The sequence below is a fragment of the Bufo gargarizans genome, chromosome 4 (assembly GCF_014858855.1).
Source record: "Bufo gargarizans isolate SCDJY-AF-19 chromosome 4, ASM1485885v1, whole genome shotgun sequence".
Classification (NCBI taxonomy): domain Eukaryota; kingdom Metazoa; phylum Chordata; class Amphibia; order Anura; family Bufonidae; genus Bufo; species Bufo gargarizans.
The window spans coordinates 338,914,248-338,930,658 of NC_058083.1; the positions used below are offsets into that span (position 1 = coordinate 338,914,248).

The 16,411-nt window shown below is 41.9% G+C and overlaps 1 protein-coding gene across 4 annotated transcripts in view; it reads left to right on the top strand.

Moving 5' to 3' along the window:
- The first annotated feature begins 227 nt into the window (after positions 1-227).
- Positions 228-16,411, top strand: part of SLC22A3 (solute carrier family 22 member 3) — a 330,912-nt gene continuing 314,728 nt past the window's right edge. For 3 of the 4 annotated variants that reach the window (XM_044290225.1, XM_044290223.1, XM_044290224.1), the window contains exon 1: positions 228-995. In XM_044290225.1, coding sequence (XP_044146160.1) covers positions 576-995 — 420 coding nt within the window. In that variant the 5' untranslated portion in view covers positions 228-575. The remainder of the gene's footprint in view (positions 996-16,411) is intronic. The other variant, XM_044290226.1, reaches the window with a different exon arrangement.

Genomic DNA, 16,411 nt, shown 5'->3' on the forward strand with positions numbered 1-16,411 from the left:
ATTCTTCATTGAAAGCTAGGACTGTGTAAGGAATGTGCACGAGATAACAAGAGCAGCACCTAACAGAACTGTAGCCTGTGCTGTGCAGCTGTGTGAGTAAACAAGAAAACACTCTATTCTAACATGTAAAGTGTGCAAAGAGCTCCCCCTTCCTGTTCCTCAAGTACCTGCAGCTGCCACTAGCCTGCCCTCTCCTCCCTCTCCTCTCACATTCAGTGCTGCCTTGGTGAACAGGGCAGACATACATACATACAGCAATTAGGTGCTGGACCTCTGCAGTGTCCTCCTGCATAAACTGTTCTCCAAGCCAGTTCTGCTTCTACTGCCTGCTCCTACAACTAGGGACAAGAGGAAAAGGACTAGGAAAGAGAGAAGGTGATCAGAAGAAGCATCCCTTTTAACTCCACAGCTCAAAGTTTTCCAAGGAAGCTACATATTGTGCCTTTCTGCTATTGTTCCAGGCATACCTAACGTGATACCATTGCTTATGGGACTTATACTTGTATATGTACCACCACATCCGATTGTAAGAACTTTATTTTACTGCGAGGACCATCTGCCAAGGAGATAGCATCATGCCCACCTTTGATCAGGTGCTAAAGGAGGCTGGTGAGTTTGGGCACTATCAGAAAAGGGTCTTCCTCCTATTATGTATGACGGGCATAACGTTTGCCTTCTCTTTTGTGGCCATTGTGTTCTTGGGACAGATGCCAGAGAGTTACTGGTGTAGAAGCTCAGAGGTGGCAGAACTTAGTAGGAGCTGTAGATGGAGTCCAGAAGAAGAGAGGAACCTCACCGTACCAAGAATACATCATGACAAAACTGACCAAAGCATGTGTCACACCTACGACATCACCTGGAATATCAGTAGTTCACCCCTCAACTGTGAGACGCCTATCTACTCTGCCGCAAATCTAACCTTGGAGAAACTGCCCATAAAGCCATGTGAGGATGGATGGGTTTATCAAGAATACCGCACAACCATCATAAGTCAGGTAATGTAAAGTTTACAATAACTTTACTTTCTCTCTGAATTTCATGACCTTTGTGTGATTCATAACACTTGCCTAAAAAGTAAAAGTATTGTAACCCTTGTCCATCTCACGTCAAGTGGTCATGTGATCTAATCATGTGAATGCATTATCCTTTGTCTCATTTACAAAAAAATGAATAACATTTTTTGACTCGTTGAGTATATCAAGTGCAATTCTTTTAGAAGGTATGAAAATGATGTGTGATGGTGCACTGAAGATAGTGGGGGAGGTCTTTCAGGGTGCAATCCAGTGTCTGCAAAATACTTGATATTAGATATTAGTCTATTGATTGTTTAGTTCTGGAGGACACAATCCATCTGTAAACTGTTGATCCCTTATCAATATACCGGTTTGTTATGGATATGGCCACCTCAAGGGCTCATGCATACTTTGCCTCTTTTTTGTATAGAACCCAAATATGACTTCCATGGAGCTGCATGAGGCTCTACAGTACCTCCATATGCCTCAGACTTCATAAGAAGGAATACAGTCAAATTCTGTGTTAACCCCACAAAATTGTTCCATGTCCTTTTTTATTTGAAACCTTCGTTTTTAGTCATGCTCTACCTGACTATATATATATATATATATATATATATATATATACACATACATATACACACACACACAGTATATATAGATTATCCTCTAAAGCATTTATTCTGGGGTAGAATAGCTATCTACACATGCAATATTACAGTCTGTACAGCAGTGCACATTGGCTGGCCAGCACAATTCAGTATAGGCTCAGAGCCAGTGTGCATGACTCCTAATATTTTTGCTTTGTCATCTATAAGGCTGGGGATACACATGGACTTTTTGTAGCAAGGTTTTCCGGTTTTAACTATTGAGCAATAGCTGCAGTCCAAAGAAAAAGCATGTAGTGCATGCTAGGGATGCAGCTAACGATTATTTGAATAATCGATTAGTTGTCAAAAATTTCATTGATTAAATCGGGGAAAAAAACACCAAAATGACAAAAAAAAGGGGTTTATATTACTTGAAAAATTATCTCCAAAGGCCATATTAAAACAAATTTAGGAGTTACATAATTATGTAAATTTTGCATTACAATGTAAAAAAGACAAGTTATGGGATATCTGTGGATGGCACTGTTATGGGGGGATCTGTGGATGGCACTGTTATGGAGGGGATCTGTGGATGGCACACTTATAGGGTGTCTGTGGATGACACACTGTTATGGGGGGGTCTGTGGATGACATTGTTATGGGGGATCTGTGGATGACACTGTTATGGGGGGGCATCTGTGGCTGACACTGTTATGGGGGGATCTGTGGATGACACTGTTATGGGGGATCTGTGGATGACACTGTTATGGGGGATCTGTGGATGACACTGTTATGGGGGATCTGTGGATGACACACTGTTATGAGGGATCTGTGGATGACACACTATTATGGAGGATCTGTGGATGACACACTATTATGGGGGATCTGTGGATGGCACTGTTATGGAGGGGATCTGTGGATGGCACTGTTATGAGGGTGGATCTGTGCACTGCTATGGGGAGGGGGATCTGTGGATGGCAGTGGTACTGATATAGGGAGGGGGATCTGTGGATGGGACTGTTATGGGGAGGGGGATATGTGAATGGCACTGTTATGGGGAGGGGGATCTGTGGATGGCACTGTTATGGGGAGGGGGATCTGTGAATGACACTGCTATGGGGGGGATCTATGGATGACACTATATAGCATCTTACGCTATATGTGTCATCCATAGATCTCCCCCAATACACCGGCCCCGCTGCTCACATCAGTATATCTAAAGAGTATTCCTTAACTGGCAGTAACTTTACTTGAACTTTAAATCAGCGCTATGATCTTTATTACCTTACAAATACAATGAAGCTCCAGTAACAGGCAGAGCGGGCGGCGGTGGATGACACTGTTATGGGGGATCTGTGGATGACACACTGTTATGAGGGATCTGTGGATGACACACTATTATGGAGGATCTGTGGATGACACTGTTATGGGGGATCTGTGGATGCCACTATTATGGGGGATCTGTGGATGGCGCTGTTATGGGGGGGGATCTATGGATGGCACTGTTATGGGGGATCAGTGGATGGCACTGTTATGAAGGATCTGTGGATGACACACTATAATGGGGGATCTGTGGATGGCGCTGTTATGGGGGGGATCTGTGGAATGCACTGTTATGGGGGATCTGTGGATGGCACTGTTATGGAGGGGATCTGTGGATGGCACTGTTATGGGGGTGGATCTGTGCACTGCTATGGGGGGGAGATCTGTGGATGGCAGTGGTACTGATATAGGGAGGGGGATCTGTGGATGGCACTGTTATGGGGAGGGGGATATGTGGATGGCACTGTTATGGGGAGGGGGATCTGTGGATGACACTGTTATGGGGAGGGAGATCTGTGAATGACACTGCTATGGGGGGATCTATGGATGACACTATATAGCATCTTACGCTATATGTGTCATCCATAGATCTCCCCCAATACACCGGCCCTGCCGCTCACATAAGTATATCTAAAGAGTATTCCTTAACTGGCAGTAACTTTTACTTGAACTTTAAATCAGCGTTATGATCTTTATTACCTTACAAATACAATGAAGCCCCGGTAACAGGCAGAGCGGGCGGCGGTGTAACGTCAGTCACTCATGTGATGCGCCTGCTCCACCCACTTTATGAATGAAGCAGGCTCGTCATGTGAGTGACGGAACGCAGCCGCCCGCTCTGCCTGTTACTGGAGCTTCATTATAAGGTAATAAAGATGCATTTAAAAACTAAACAAAAAATGCAATTGATAAAAATTAAAAAATTATAGAAGCGTAGAAAATCCATGCATGGTGTCTGAGGGAGCATGCAACAATTTGGAAACTTGTGAGACATACAAAGGTTCAGTGAGGCCTCATAGATCTCTGTATCAGCCCTATCACAGGTCTGTAAAACACAGAGGCTTAATACTATCATGTGTATAAAACCATAGGGTTGACAAAATAAATGTATCAATTCATCCATGAGGCTTATGTGTTGTGCACCTAATGAGTTAATACTGGAGTGGTTGGAGTTTAGATTCTTTATTCATACATTCATCTGCAATTAGTAAAGAACATAAATCAAACATGAACATTAGGACTAACCTTCTTATAGTTATCTGGTGAGTATTACCATAAGTATCTTATCACATTAACATAATAATAGTTTGTGACAATCAAATGCTCGCCCAGTAATTATATTATCATAGACTATGCAATAACACGGGAGGACAATTACACCAACAGATTACCTGACCAATTTCTGTCAAATCACACCAATATTTATTGTGTGCAAATGGCCAATGATTGATCAGAAAATCTGTAAGATATTGTTGGTCTAAATGCAACTAATAATAGCAATATCATGACCTCAGAAATTATTAGTGTACCTAAGAAATGAATGGGACTCAGTCATGGAGATCATGTCCCCCACCCCATCTCCTAGTAACCTTATGTACAAAGCAATAAGTGTCTCACCAGAATCACTCCCTTAAAAGGTACATGATCCCATTCTAGCGTCATATTACAAAACCTGTATATTGAGATTCTGAGACATAGTAACATTGTGTATGTGTTATATGTTGTTACAGTGGTGGCTCATGGCTGCTGCTGCTCCGATCACCTGTTGCGGTCTCCTAGTGTACCAACTTAAGCCCATTTCCTGGATATCGACCCTTTGCTGCCCTCTCTGACTTGTTCCTTACCTCCGTATTGACCCATTGTCACTTTCCCTGACCCAGGCCTGTCCCAGACTATGAGTCATCTTGATGTTTGCACTGGTGTCTCTGACCCCATAGGTCAGCTGTCAATCACACAGAGACTACTCCAGGATGTAGCGGCGTGGTAGTTCCCTACAGCAAAGTTCAGATCCCCGTTCAAGGGTTAAACAGTGAAAGGCAGGGGACTGCTTAGATAATGTCCTTAGGTGTAGCCCAAAGCTAAATCTGTTGGTTGACTTTGTGGTTCCATACACACTGCCGTAACAGGTTTTTTCCATGATGATTTATTCACAGTACAACATGCAACCTCAAATAGTATGTGAGCAAGAAGGTTGCATCTCCAGTATTGTTCATTGCGGCTCATTATGGATAATTGAATGGCAGTAAACACCAATAAAGTACCCTGCAGTTAGCCTTGAAAACGGATGAAACTGCTTTACTAAAACTTATAGCAGAATTTTGCTTTAATATGACAGGGGTGGATTGTATTTATAAAATATTTACAACTGTATGCAATTTCCTGAAATAGCAGTATAGAACCTCATCAGGTTCAGTACCTTATGGATACGTCTATAAGGGACGTAAAACCGTCCACAAAATACAATGCAGATTTTGCTGCAGATTCATGGCAAAATCCAAGTTACGTGCGGTGTTCGCTGAGTATTTGGCTGCAGATTTTTAGAAGAGAGAGGAGAAATATTCATAGATCTGCACCATGCCCCTTAATAATGATGGAGCTCAGTAATGTCTTTCTATATTTTTAACACCCTTTATACAGTTTATAAAAAATTGGACTTTCTGGGCATAAAAAAAACTGTGGGGGACATTTATGAAGTCTTCCCTTCAGAGCTGGCGGTTAATCCCCCTTTACCGGCCTCTACATAACTTCGGCATATCCACTGCCTGTCTAAATCTTTGACAGCTCCCTTGCTGTTGTAGATTTAGAGCAATTTCTACGCCTAAAGCAGACGTAGAAATTGATAAATAAGACAGGCCTGCCAGGATACCCTTTTCCGTGCCCACGCCACAACCTCTTTTTTAGGCCTCACGTGAGTGGCGGAAAAGGGGAAAAAGTTGCAGATTGCAGCGCAAATAATCTCTGCACCGCAATCTGCGACAGATATATGCCAAAAAGTGGCATATCTGTTCTTAAATGACCCCTTGTGTTATTGGTTGTGCTGCATTTATCAGGAGTGGTCTAAAGGAATTGGTTATGCAAACATTTCTTAATGAGATGTCAGTATATATACAGTGTATACAGTGGATATAAAAAGTCTAACCCCCGCCCCCCCCAAAAAAAATGTCAGGTTTCTGTGGTGTAAAAAAATGAGACAAAGATAAATCATTTCAGAACCTTTTCCACCTTTAATATATAAACAGTATCAAACTGTACAACTCAATTGAAAAACAAACTGAAATATAAAAATAAAATAATATGGTTGTATAAGTGTGCACACCCGTAAACTAATACTTTGTTGAAGCACCTTTTGATTTTATTACAGCACTCTTTTTGGGTATTAGTCTATCAGCATGGCACATTTTGACTTGGCAAGTCTTCTTTGCAAAAACACTCCAAATCTGTCAGATTGTGAGGGCATCTCCTGTGCACAGCCCTCTTCAGATCACCCCACAGATTTTCAATCGGATTCAGGTCTGGGCTCTGGCTGGGCCATTCCCGAACTTGAATAGCTTCACCGGAAGAAGATTACTTTGTTGATTTGGATGTATGCTTTGGGTCGTTGGCATGCTGAAAGATGAAGTGCCAATATTGACTGGTATTTGGAACTGTTCATAATTCCCTCTAGCTTAACTAAGGCCCCAGTTCCAGCTGAAGAAAAACAGCCCCAAAGCATGATGCTGCCACCACTATGCTTCCCTGTGGGTATGGTGTTCTTTTGGTGATGTGCAGTGTTGTTTTTGGGCCAAACATATCTTTTAGAATTGTGGTCAAAAAGTTTAACCTTGATTTCATCAAACAATAACACCTTTTCCCACATGCTTTTGGGAGACTTCAAATGTGTTTTTGCAAAATGTAGCCTGGCTTGGATGTTTTTCTTCGTAAGAAAAGGCTTTCATCTTGCCACTTTACCCCATAGCCCAGACATATGAAGAGTACGGGAGATTGTTGTCACATGTACCACACAGCCAGTACTTGCCAGATATTCCTGCAGCTCCTTAAATGTTGCTGTAGGCCTCTTGGTAGCCTCCAAGACCAGTTTTCTTCTCGTTTTTTCATCAATTTTGGAGGGACGTCCAGTTGCAGACATTCTTGATGAGAAATCTGGCGCTCAAGCTGGCCAGGGATGCTGCTGGATACCCTGAAAAGCACATTGTTTAGCATGGGCAGTGTGTGGGCAGTTGTTTTCTTCTTGGGACACCATGTCTCCTAACTGAGTCAAAAAAGACAGTGGGACTGGTTCCACAATGTCCTGGAATTACCAAAGGCTGGTTAATGTTCCCTCCATGTGTACCAGCATGGAACGGCCATAGTAGCTAGTGGCACAACACATGACACCTAGTTTTGTTCCTGTGTTTGACATTGTGCATTGCCCTGTGGCAATTAATGGCAAACAATAGTGTTGATTGAAGCATCTGAAGCAGAATTTGGTCCGAAGTTTAGGAAAACTTTGATTCTAAATGAATCCGAATTTCCTCGCTTTGTGGGAACAAATTATTTTTCCTAAAACGGTGGCTGCATGTGTTAGGGTAATTGTAGAAGAGACAAGCCTGCGAACTTGAGATCACCCATAAAGATGTGCAACCAGCCAATCCCTTGGATGTCACAGCTATGCAGAGACTTATAAAGCCCTGATCCCTAACGGTCGCCACCATTTTCCTGTGAGCTGAGCATAGGGAGAGATGTGACAAGACGGTTATGCACTAGAGACAGTGTTGCTGCAAACTGTTAACAGAGAGTGTAGGAGAATATTGGATAGTGGAGGGAGAGCATAAGGGACTGCTGAACTACAGTTTCTGCTACAATTTATCACTGTGTACATAACTGTGCAGTACTAATATATAGCTAGTACATTTTTTTAGCTGTACAGTTACTGTGCGTCTCTATTACAGGCAGGTCTAATTTATCGCCATGTACATAAGTGTGCAGTGCACCCATATTCATATTTAATCAGTTCTGTTAGCTGTAGAGTTACTGTGCATCAGTATTACAGGCCACTGTTACTTTTAGGCAGGTTGGCCTGGGTATACCTAATTGATAGTGATTCATGACAGATTAATTTGTAACAAAACAAATTTCTTGTTGAACTTCTTTGAAGCTAATTGAATTTTTCAAAACTTTATTCATCTATAGTGTTAAAGGGAACCTGTCATGTGGATATTTGATTATAATCTAACTAATTATATACAATCATTAAGTACTAAAAAGTGCGTTAGATGTATTCACTTACTGGTGTGACAGATGGTTACCTCATAATATACACACAAAGATGCCGAATGCTAATGAGTTGATTCGAGTCCGGCGTGATGTCATTGAGTCCAGCGTATATTTAATTCAGAGCTATAGCCACTCCCCTGCCCACCTGCTGCTGACTCATATGGAAACAAACTGTCATTCAGCAGCAGGTGGGCGGGGAGAGTCAGGAGCTCATGAATATTCAGGACTCATCATTATCAGCTGGAGCTTTTCAATACAAGATGTTGGCAGATTGACTGGGTCAATTAAAGAAAGTGACCCAGCATTTTGCTAAGCGAATCAGTCATTTATTTCTGTTGCCCTTAGTTAGAACACCTTAAAACTGGTGACAGGTTCCCTTTAAGTAATGAAAGCAGGTTCTGCTGTGGTACTAATGTTGGCCATATCAGAGTTTGCCAGAGGAATGGAGAGCGCCTATCACCTTCATATATAGTGCGGATACATACAGAACCAAAAACAGGTGTGTTGGTTCCCTTTCCAGTAAGAGACCCTATTGTCAGACAAGGAGAAAAAATTGCTGTCACATAACAGCCTCAGGTATCCATTAAATTAAATATATTGATATAAATTAATGTTACTCAAACAGACATCATAACTTTCTGTATGGTTTAATCACGAGCTTCAGCCTCTCTCTCAGAAAACTATCACAGCAACTGATGACTAGAAAGAGTTTAAATGAAGATCACTATTGGGCAGACTAGATGGGCCAAATGGTTCTTATCTGCCGACACATTCTATGTTTCTATCACAGTTTAGGCCCAATGCTCTATACTGTACTTCGAATTTCATTCCTTACTTAGGAAACTGTTGATACAAGGATAATCATGCTGTCCTCTCTAACAAAACTAGCAGGCAGCGAGAGGCTTACATAGTAGAAACCACCCATAAATAACACAATTTTAGAAACTACACCCCTCAAGTTATTCAAAAATGATTTTAAAAACTTTGTTAACTCTTTTGGTATTACACAAGAATTAAAGGAAAATGGAGATGAAATTTATAAGATTTCACTTTTTTGGGCAGATTTTCCATTTTAATCCATTATTTCATTATGCCAAACAAAATTCAATATCTATTACCCTGAATCTGCAGTTTATAGAAACCCCCCATATGTGGTGTAAACTGCTGTAAGGGCACACGGCAGGGCGCAGAAGAAAAGGAGCGCCACATGGTTTTTGGGAGGCAGATTTTGCTGGACTTATTTTTAGACACCATGTCAAGGTAACAAAAAAAAAAAGTGATATTTTTATAGGGCAGGTTGTTACAGAAGTGGCGATACCTAATATGTGTATTTTTGTTATTTTATTTTGGTTTTACACAATAAAAGCATTTTTGAAAAAATATCATGTTTTTGTGTCCCATTTTCTGAAAGCTATGTTTAAAAATGTTTTTTAAACGATTGTCTTTGGTAGGGTTTCATTTTTTTGTATGATGAGATGACAGTTTGATTGGTACCATTTTGGGGCACATATGACTTTTTGATCGCTTGGTATTACACTTTTTGTCATGTAAGGTGATAAAAAAATTGCTTTTTTGGCACAATTTTTATTTAATGTTTTTATGGCGTTCACCAGACGGGTTGGATCACGTGATAGTTTTATAGAGCAAGTTGTTATGAATGCAGTGATACCTACTTTGTCTATTTTATTTTTATTTTTTTGTTTTACACAAAAGTATTTTTGAAAAAAAAATTCCTGTTTTTATGTCTCTATTTTCTGAAAGCCATATTTTTTTTATTTTTTGGAAGATTGTCTTAGGTAGGGTTTTTTCAGGATGACAGTTTTGTACCATTTTGTGGCACCTATGACTTTTTGTTCGCTTGGTATTACACTTTGTCATGTAAGGTGATAACAAATTGCTTTTTCGGCACAGTTTTTATTTTATTTTTTTACGGCGTTCACCATATGGGTTGGATCACATGATATTTTTATAGAGCAGGTTTTTACAGACGCAGCGATATCAAACATGTTAGTGTTTATTTTTTTTTTACCAATTTTATGTGCAGATACAGGAAATATATTTTCTTTTTTTTTTTACACTTTTTTGATCCAGACCCACTTGGTTCTTCAAGATCCAGTGGGTCTAACATCTATATAATACACTGCAGTATTTTAATTCACAGTAAGCCTGATCAGTCTCCTGCCTGATCAGGCTTAGATATAACATGGCAAGCCAGGTGCCTGGGGGGTGGGGGGTTTGAGGGGTTGTTATTGAAACATTTTAAAATGTTAGGATCAGAATCTTTTAGCCGGCATTAGGATTGTCTGATTGGCTAGTCTGTACAGACTAGCCCATCTGAACGATTACCGGCCCAGGTCCGCCCTCATTGGTCCCGGGATGGTTAGCTGAGATGCCTGGCAGTGTGTAACAGGTGGGGTCTCAGCTCTGTCAACATATCTGCAGACATGGTGACAGCTTGCTGCCATGATGAACCTGTACGTCATGGAGGCTTACGTCCATGACATACAGGTACATCATGGTGGCTTGAGGGGTTAAAGACATCTGGCTGTACCAGCATAGAGCAGCCTGCTGGATTTCGCAGGATCCATTGTTGCCAGATTCTCTACTTCACTGCTGGATTGACTGTAGTGAGTTTTGGCAGTGATTCAGTCGCTTTCCGGCATAAATGCCGTCTTTCGGCTGTACAAAAACCGTTGCATGCAACAGGTTTTTTGTCCGGCCGCCAGCCGGCTTTTGTGTCAGATCAGGCAGTTGGATCTCCTTAATGGAGATGTGAACTTAGAAAGATACACCTTAGGAAGATGTACTGCAGAAAAAAGTATCCAAACTTAAATTATGCTTTTGGAAATGGCCTGTTTGGCAATAGCACTTTCATAATCAGACTTTGAGCTTTCCATTCTGGTTAACAGAATATTTAGAGCTCCAAGGTTTTCACCCTTTACAAAAATCTGGACTCTACTGCTGGAGGATCCCCGGTAGTATGTGCAGTGTAGTCAGTAAGTGGTGGAGCAAAAATGTGTTGAAAAAAAATAAACAAGCCATAGGTCAATTCTGTATAATCATAGAGGAACATCAGAACAGGGGTAATACAAAAACAAAGTCTGGGTCAGATTTTCCAGAAGGCCAAAAGCCAGCAGCAGTACTACAAATTCCAGAACAGCAGATGAACAGTTCAGGATCAAATACAGTTTAGGAAGCAGAATGTGCTCCATTAAAGAGATCAAGATCAAAGCCAGGGCAGAAAATAGAAGACACAATTTAATATCATTAACCACTTGGCGCCGCGCTAACGCCGAAAGGCGTCATTGCGGCGGCTCTCCCAGGCTACGCTAACGCCAATTGGCGTCATCTCGTGTGAGCAGAGATTTCCTGTGAACGCGCGCACGCAGGCGCGCGTGCTCACAGGAACGGAAGGTAAGCGAATGAATCTCCAGCCTGCCAGCGGCGATCGCTCGCTGGCAGGCTGGAGATGTGATTTTTTTAACCCCTAACAGGTATATTAGACGCTGTTTTGATAACAGCGTCTAATATACCTGCTACCTGGTCCTCTGGTGGTCCCTTTTGTTAGGATCGACCACCAGAGGACTCAGGTAGGTCAGTAAAGTAGCACCAAACACCACTACACTACACTACACCCCCCCCCTGTCACTTATTAACCCTTTATAAACCACTGATCAGCCCATATAGACTCCCTGATCACCCCCCTGTCATTGATCACCCCCCTGTCATTGATCTCCCCCCTGTAAGGCTCCATTCAGAGGTCCGTATGATTTTTACAGATCCACGGATACATGGATCGGATCCGCAAAACGCATACGGACGTCTGAATGGAGCCTTACAGGGGGGTGATCAATGACAAGGGGGTGATCACGCATATAGATTTCCTGATCACTTCCCTGTCATTGATCACCCCCCTGTCATTGATCACCCCCCTGTAAGGCTCCATTCAGACGTCCGTATGATTTTTACGGATCCACTGATACATGGATCGGATCCGCAAAACACATGCGGACGTCTGAATGGAGCCTTACAGGGGGGTGATCAATGACAGAGGAGTGATCACCAATATAGACTCCCTGATCACCTCTGTCATTGATCACCCCCCTGTAAGGCTCCATTCAGACGTCCGTATGATTTTTACGGATCCACGGATACATGGATCGGATCTGAAAAACACATACGGACGTCTGAATGGAGCCTTACAGGGGGGGAATCAATGACAGGCGGGTGATCACCCATATACACTCCCTGATCACCCCCTGTCATTGATCACCCCCTGTCATTGATCACCCCCCTGTAAGGCTCCATTCAGACGTCTGCATGTGTTTTACGGATCCACGCATCCATGGATCAGATCCGTAAAACGCATACGGACGTCTGAATGGAGCCTTACAGGGGGGTGATCAGGGAGTCTATATGGGATGATCACCCCCGTGTAAGGCTCCATTCAGACGTCTGCATGTGTTTTACGGATTCACGCATCCATGGATCGGATCCGCAAAACGCATACGGACGTCTGAATGGAGCCTTACAGGGGGGTGATCAGTGACAGGGGGGTGATCACCTCATATACACTCCCTTATCACCCCCTGTCATTGATCACCCCCCTGTCATTGATCACCCCCCTGTAAGGCTCCATTCAGACGTCTGCATGTGTTTTACGGATCCACGCATCCATGGATCGGATCCGCAAAACGCATACGGACGTCTGAATGTGTTTTACGGATTCACGCATCCATGGATTGGATCCGCAAAACGCATACGGACGTCTGAATGGAGCCTTACAGGGGGGTGATCAGTGACAGGGGGGTGATCACCTCATATACACTCCCTGATCACCCCCTGTCATTGATCACCCCCATGTAAGGCTCCATTCAGACGTCCGTATGTGTTTTGCGGTCCCGATCTATGTATCCGTGGATCCGTAAAAAACATATGGACGTCTGAATGGAGCCTTACAGGGGGGTGATCAATGACAGAGGGGTGATCAGTGACAGGGGGGTGATCACCCCATATACACTCCCTGATCACCCCCCTGTCATTGATCGCCCCCCTGTAAGGCTCCATTCAGACATTTTTTTGGCCCAAGTTAGCGGAAATATATATATTTTTTTGTTTGTTTTTTCTTACAAAGTCTCATATTCCACTAACTTGTGTCAAAAAATAAAATCTCACGTGAACTCACCATACCCCTCACGGAATCCAAATGCGTAACATTTTTTAGACATTTATATTCCAGACTTCTTCTCACTCTTTAGGGCCCCTAAAAAGCCAGGGCAGTATAAATACCCTACATGTGACCCCATTTCGGAAAGAAGACACCCCAAGGTATTCCGTGAGGGGCATATTGAGTCCATGAAAGATTGACATTTTTGTCCCAAGTTAGCGGAAAGGGAGACTTTGTGAGAAAAAAAAATAAATAAAAATTCCGCTAACTTGTGCCCAAAATTTTTTTTCTATGAACTCGCCATGCCCCTCATTGAATACCTTGGGGTGTCTTCTTTCCAAAATGGGGTCACATGTGGGGTATTTATACTGCCCTGGCATTTTAGGGGCCTGAAACCGTGAGAAGAAGTCTGGGATCCAAATGTCTAAAAATGCCCCCCTAAAAGGAATTTGGGCCCCTTTGCGCATCTAGGCTGCAAAAAAGTGTCACACATCTGGTATCGCCGTACTCAGGAGAAGTTGGGGAATGTGTTTTGGGGTGTCATTTTACATATACCCATGCTGGGTGAGAGAAATATCTTGGTCAAATGCCAACTTTGTATAAAAAAATGGGAAAAGTTGTCTTTTGCAGAGATATTTCTCTCACCCAGCATGGTTATATGTAAAATGACACCCCAAAACACATTGCCCAACTTCTCCTGAGTACGGCGATACCAGATGTGTGACACTTTTTTGCCGCCTAGGTGGGCAAAGGGGCACACATTCCAAAGAGCACCTTTCGGATTTCACAGGTCATTTTTTACACATTTTGATTTCAAACTACTTACCACACATTAGGGCCCCTAGAATGCCAGGGCAGTATAACTACCCCACAAGTGACCCCATTTTGGAAAGAAGACACCCCAAGGTATTCCGTGAGGGGCATGGCGAGTTCCTATAATTTTTATTTTTTGTCACAAGTTAGCGGAAAATGATGATTTTTATTTTTTTATTTTTTTTTCTTACAAAGTCTCATATTCCACTAACTTGTGACAAAAAATTAAAAATTCCAGGAACTCGCCATGCCCCTCATGGAATACCTTGGGGTGTCTTCTTTCCAAAATGGGGTCACTTGTGGGGTAGTTATACTGCCCTGGCAATTTAGGGGCCCTAATGTGTGCGAAGTAGTTTGAAATCAAAATCTGTAAAAAATGGCCGGTGAAATCCTAAAGGTGCATTTTGGAATATGTGCCCCTTTGCCCACCTAGGCTGCAAAAAAGTGTGACACATCTGGTATCGCCGTACTCAGGAGAAGTTGGGCAATGTGTTTTGGGGTGTTATTTTACATATACCCATGCTGGGTGAGATAAATATCTTGGTCAAATGCCAACTTTGTATAAAAAAATGGGAAAAGTTGTCTTTTGCCAAGATATTTCTCTCACCCAGCATGGGTATATGTAAAATGACACCCCAAAACACATTCCCCAACTTCTCCTGAGTACGGCGATACCAGATGTGTGTCACTTTTTTGCCGCCTAGGTGGGCAAAGGGGCACACATTCCAAAGTGCACCTTTCGGATTTCACAGGCCATTTTTTACACATTTTGATTGCAAAGTACTTCTCACACATTTGGGCCCCTAAATTGCCAGGGCAGTATAACTTCCCCACAAGTGACCCCATTTTGGAAAGAAGACACCCCAAGGTATTTCGTGATGGGCATAGTGAGTTCATGGAAGTTTTTATTTTTTGTCACAAGTTAGTGGAATATGAGACTTTGTAAGAAAAAAAATAAAATAAAAATAAATCATCATTTTCCGCTAACTTGTGACAAAAAATAAAAAGTTCTATGAACTCACTATGCCCATCAGTGAATACCTTAGGGTGTCTACTTTCCGAAATGGGGTCATTTGTGGGGGGTTTCTACTGTCTGGGCATTGTAGAACCTCAGGAAACATGACAGGTGCTCAGAAAGTCAGAGCTGCTTCAAAAAGCGGAAATTCACATTTTTGTACCATAGTTTGTAAACGCTATAACTTTTACCCAAATCATTTTTTTTTTACCCAAACATTTTTTTTTAATCAAAGACATGTAGAACAATAAATTTTGCGAAAAATTTATATATGGATGTCGTTTTTTTTGCAAAATTTTACAACTGAAAGTGAAAAATGTCATTTTTTTGCAAAAAAATCGTTAAATTTCGATTAATAACAAAAAAAAGTAAAAATGTCAGCAGCAATGAAATACCACCAAATGAAAGCTCTATTAGTGAGAAGAAAAGGAGGTAAAATTAATTTGGGTGGTAAGTTGCATGACCGAGCAATAAACCGCAAAAGTTGTGGAGTGCCGATTTGTAAAAAAGGGCCTGGTCACTAGGGGGGTATAAACCTGTGGTCCTTAAGTGGTTAAGATAGCATACCATATTGCAATATTTACCAATAGTTGGAAGATTTAATCCCTTGGCACCAAAGCAATTTTAGTTTAGCTTTTTCATTTTTTCCTCCCTGTCTTCCAAGAGCCATAACTTTTTTTTACTTTTCCATCATTCACATAGCCATATAAGTACAAGGGCAAGTTGTATTTATTTTTTTATTTTTATGACACCATTTAAGTTTATCATATCATATATTGAACAAATCCCACAAATAACATTTTTATGCAGTTTTTGAAGTCAAACATGGAGCCAACTGCTGGAGTCCAGTAGGAGCCCTGTCAATTTTAGAAAAAATATACTTTATTAAATTCATATAATACATATAAAAACATGTAGGTAGAATAGCAGCAGGTGATACTTCCAAGAGAAGACAAAGAGGAAACTACAGAGTCCGTCAGTCTCAGAATATGATCAAACAATTAGGTCACTATCACAGTATGCCCGGTGAAACCATTGCTAACACCCAGGGCACAAGGGCCACATATGAGTCTTTCAAAGTACATACATAAGGGCAGGATAGAGAATGAATTGATATCAATATCATCTGTAGCACGCCGACTCTGCAGTCGCCTCCTCCCAACGCCGTTTCACCCCACAGGCTTCTTCCGGGGACCCGTATTCTGCAGTTTCCTCTTTGTCCTCTTCTGGGGGTATC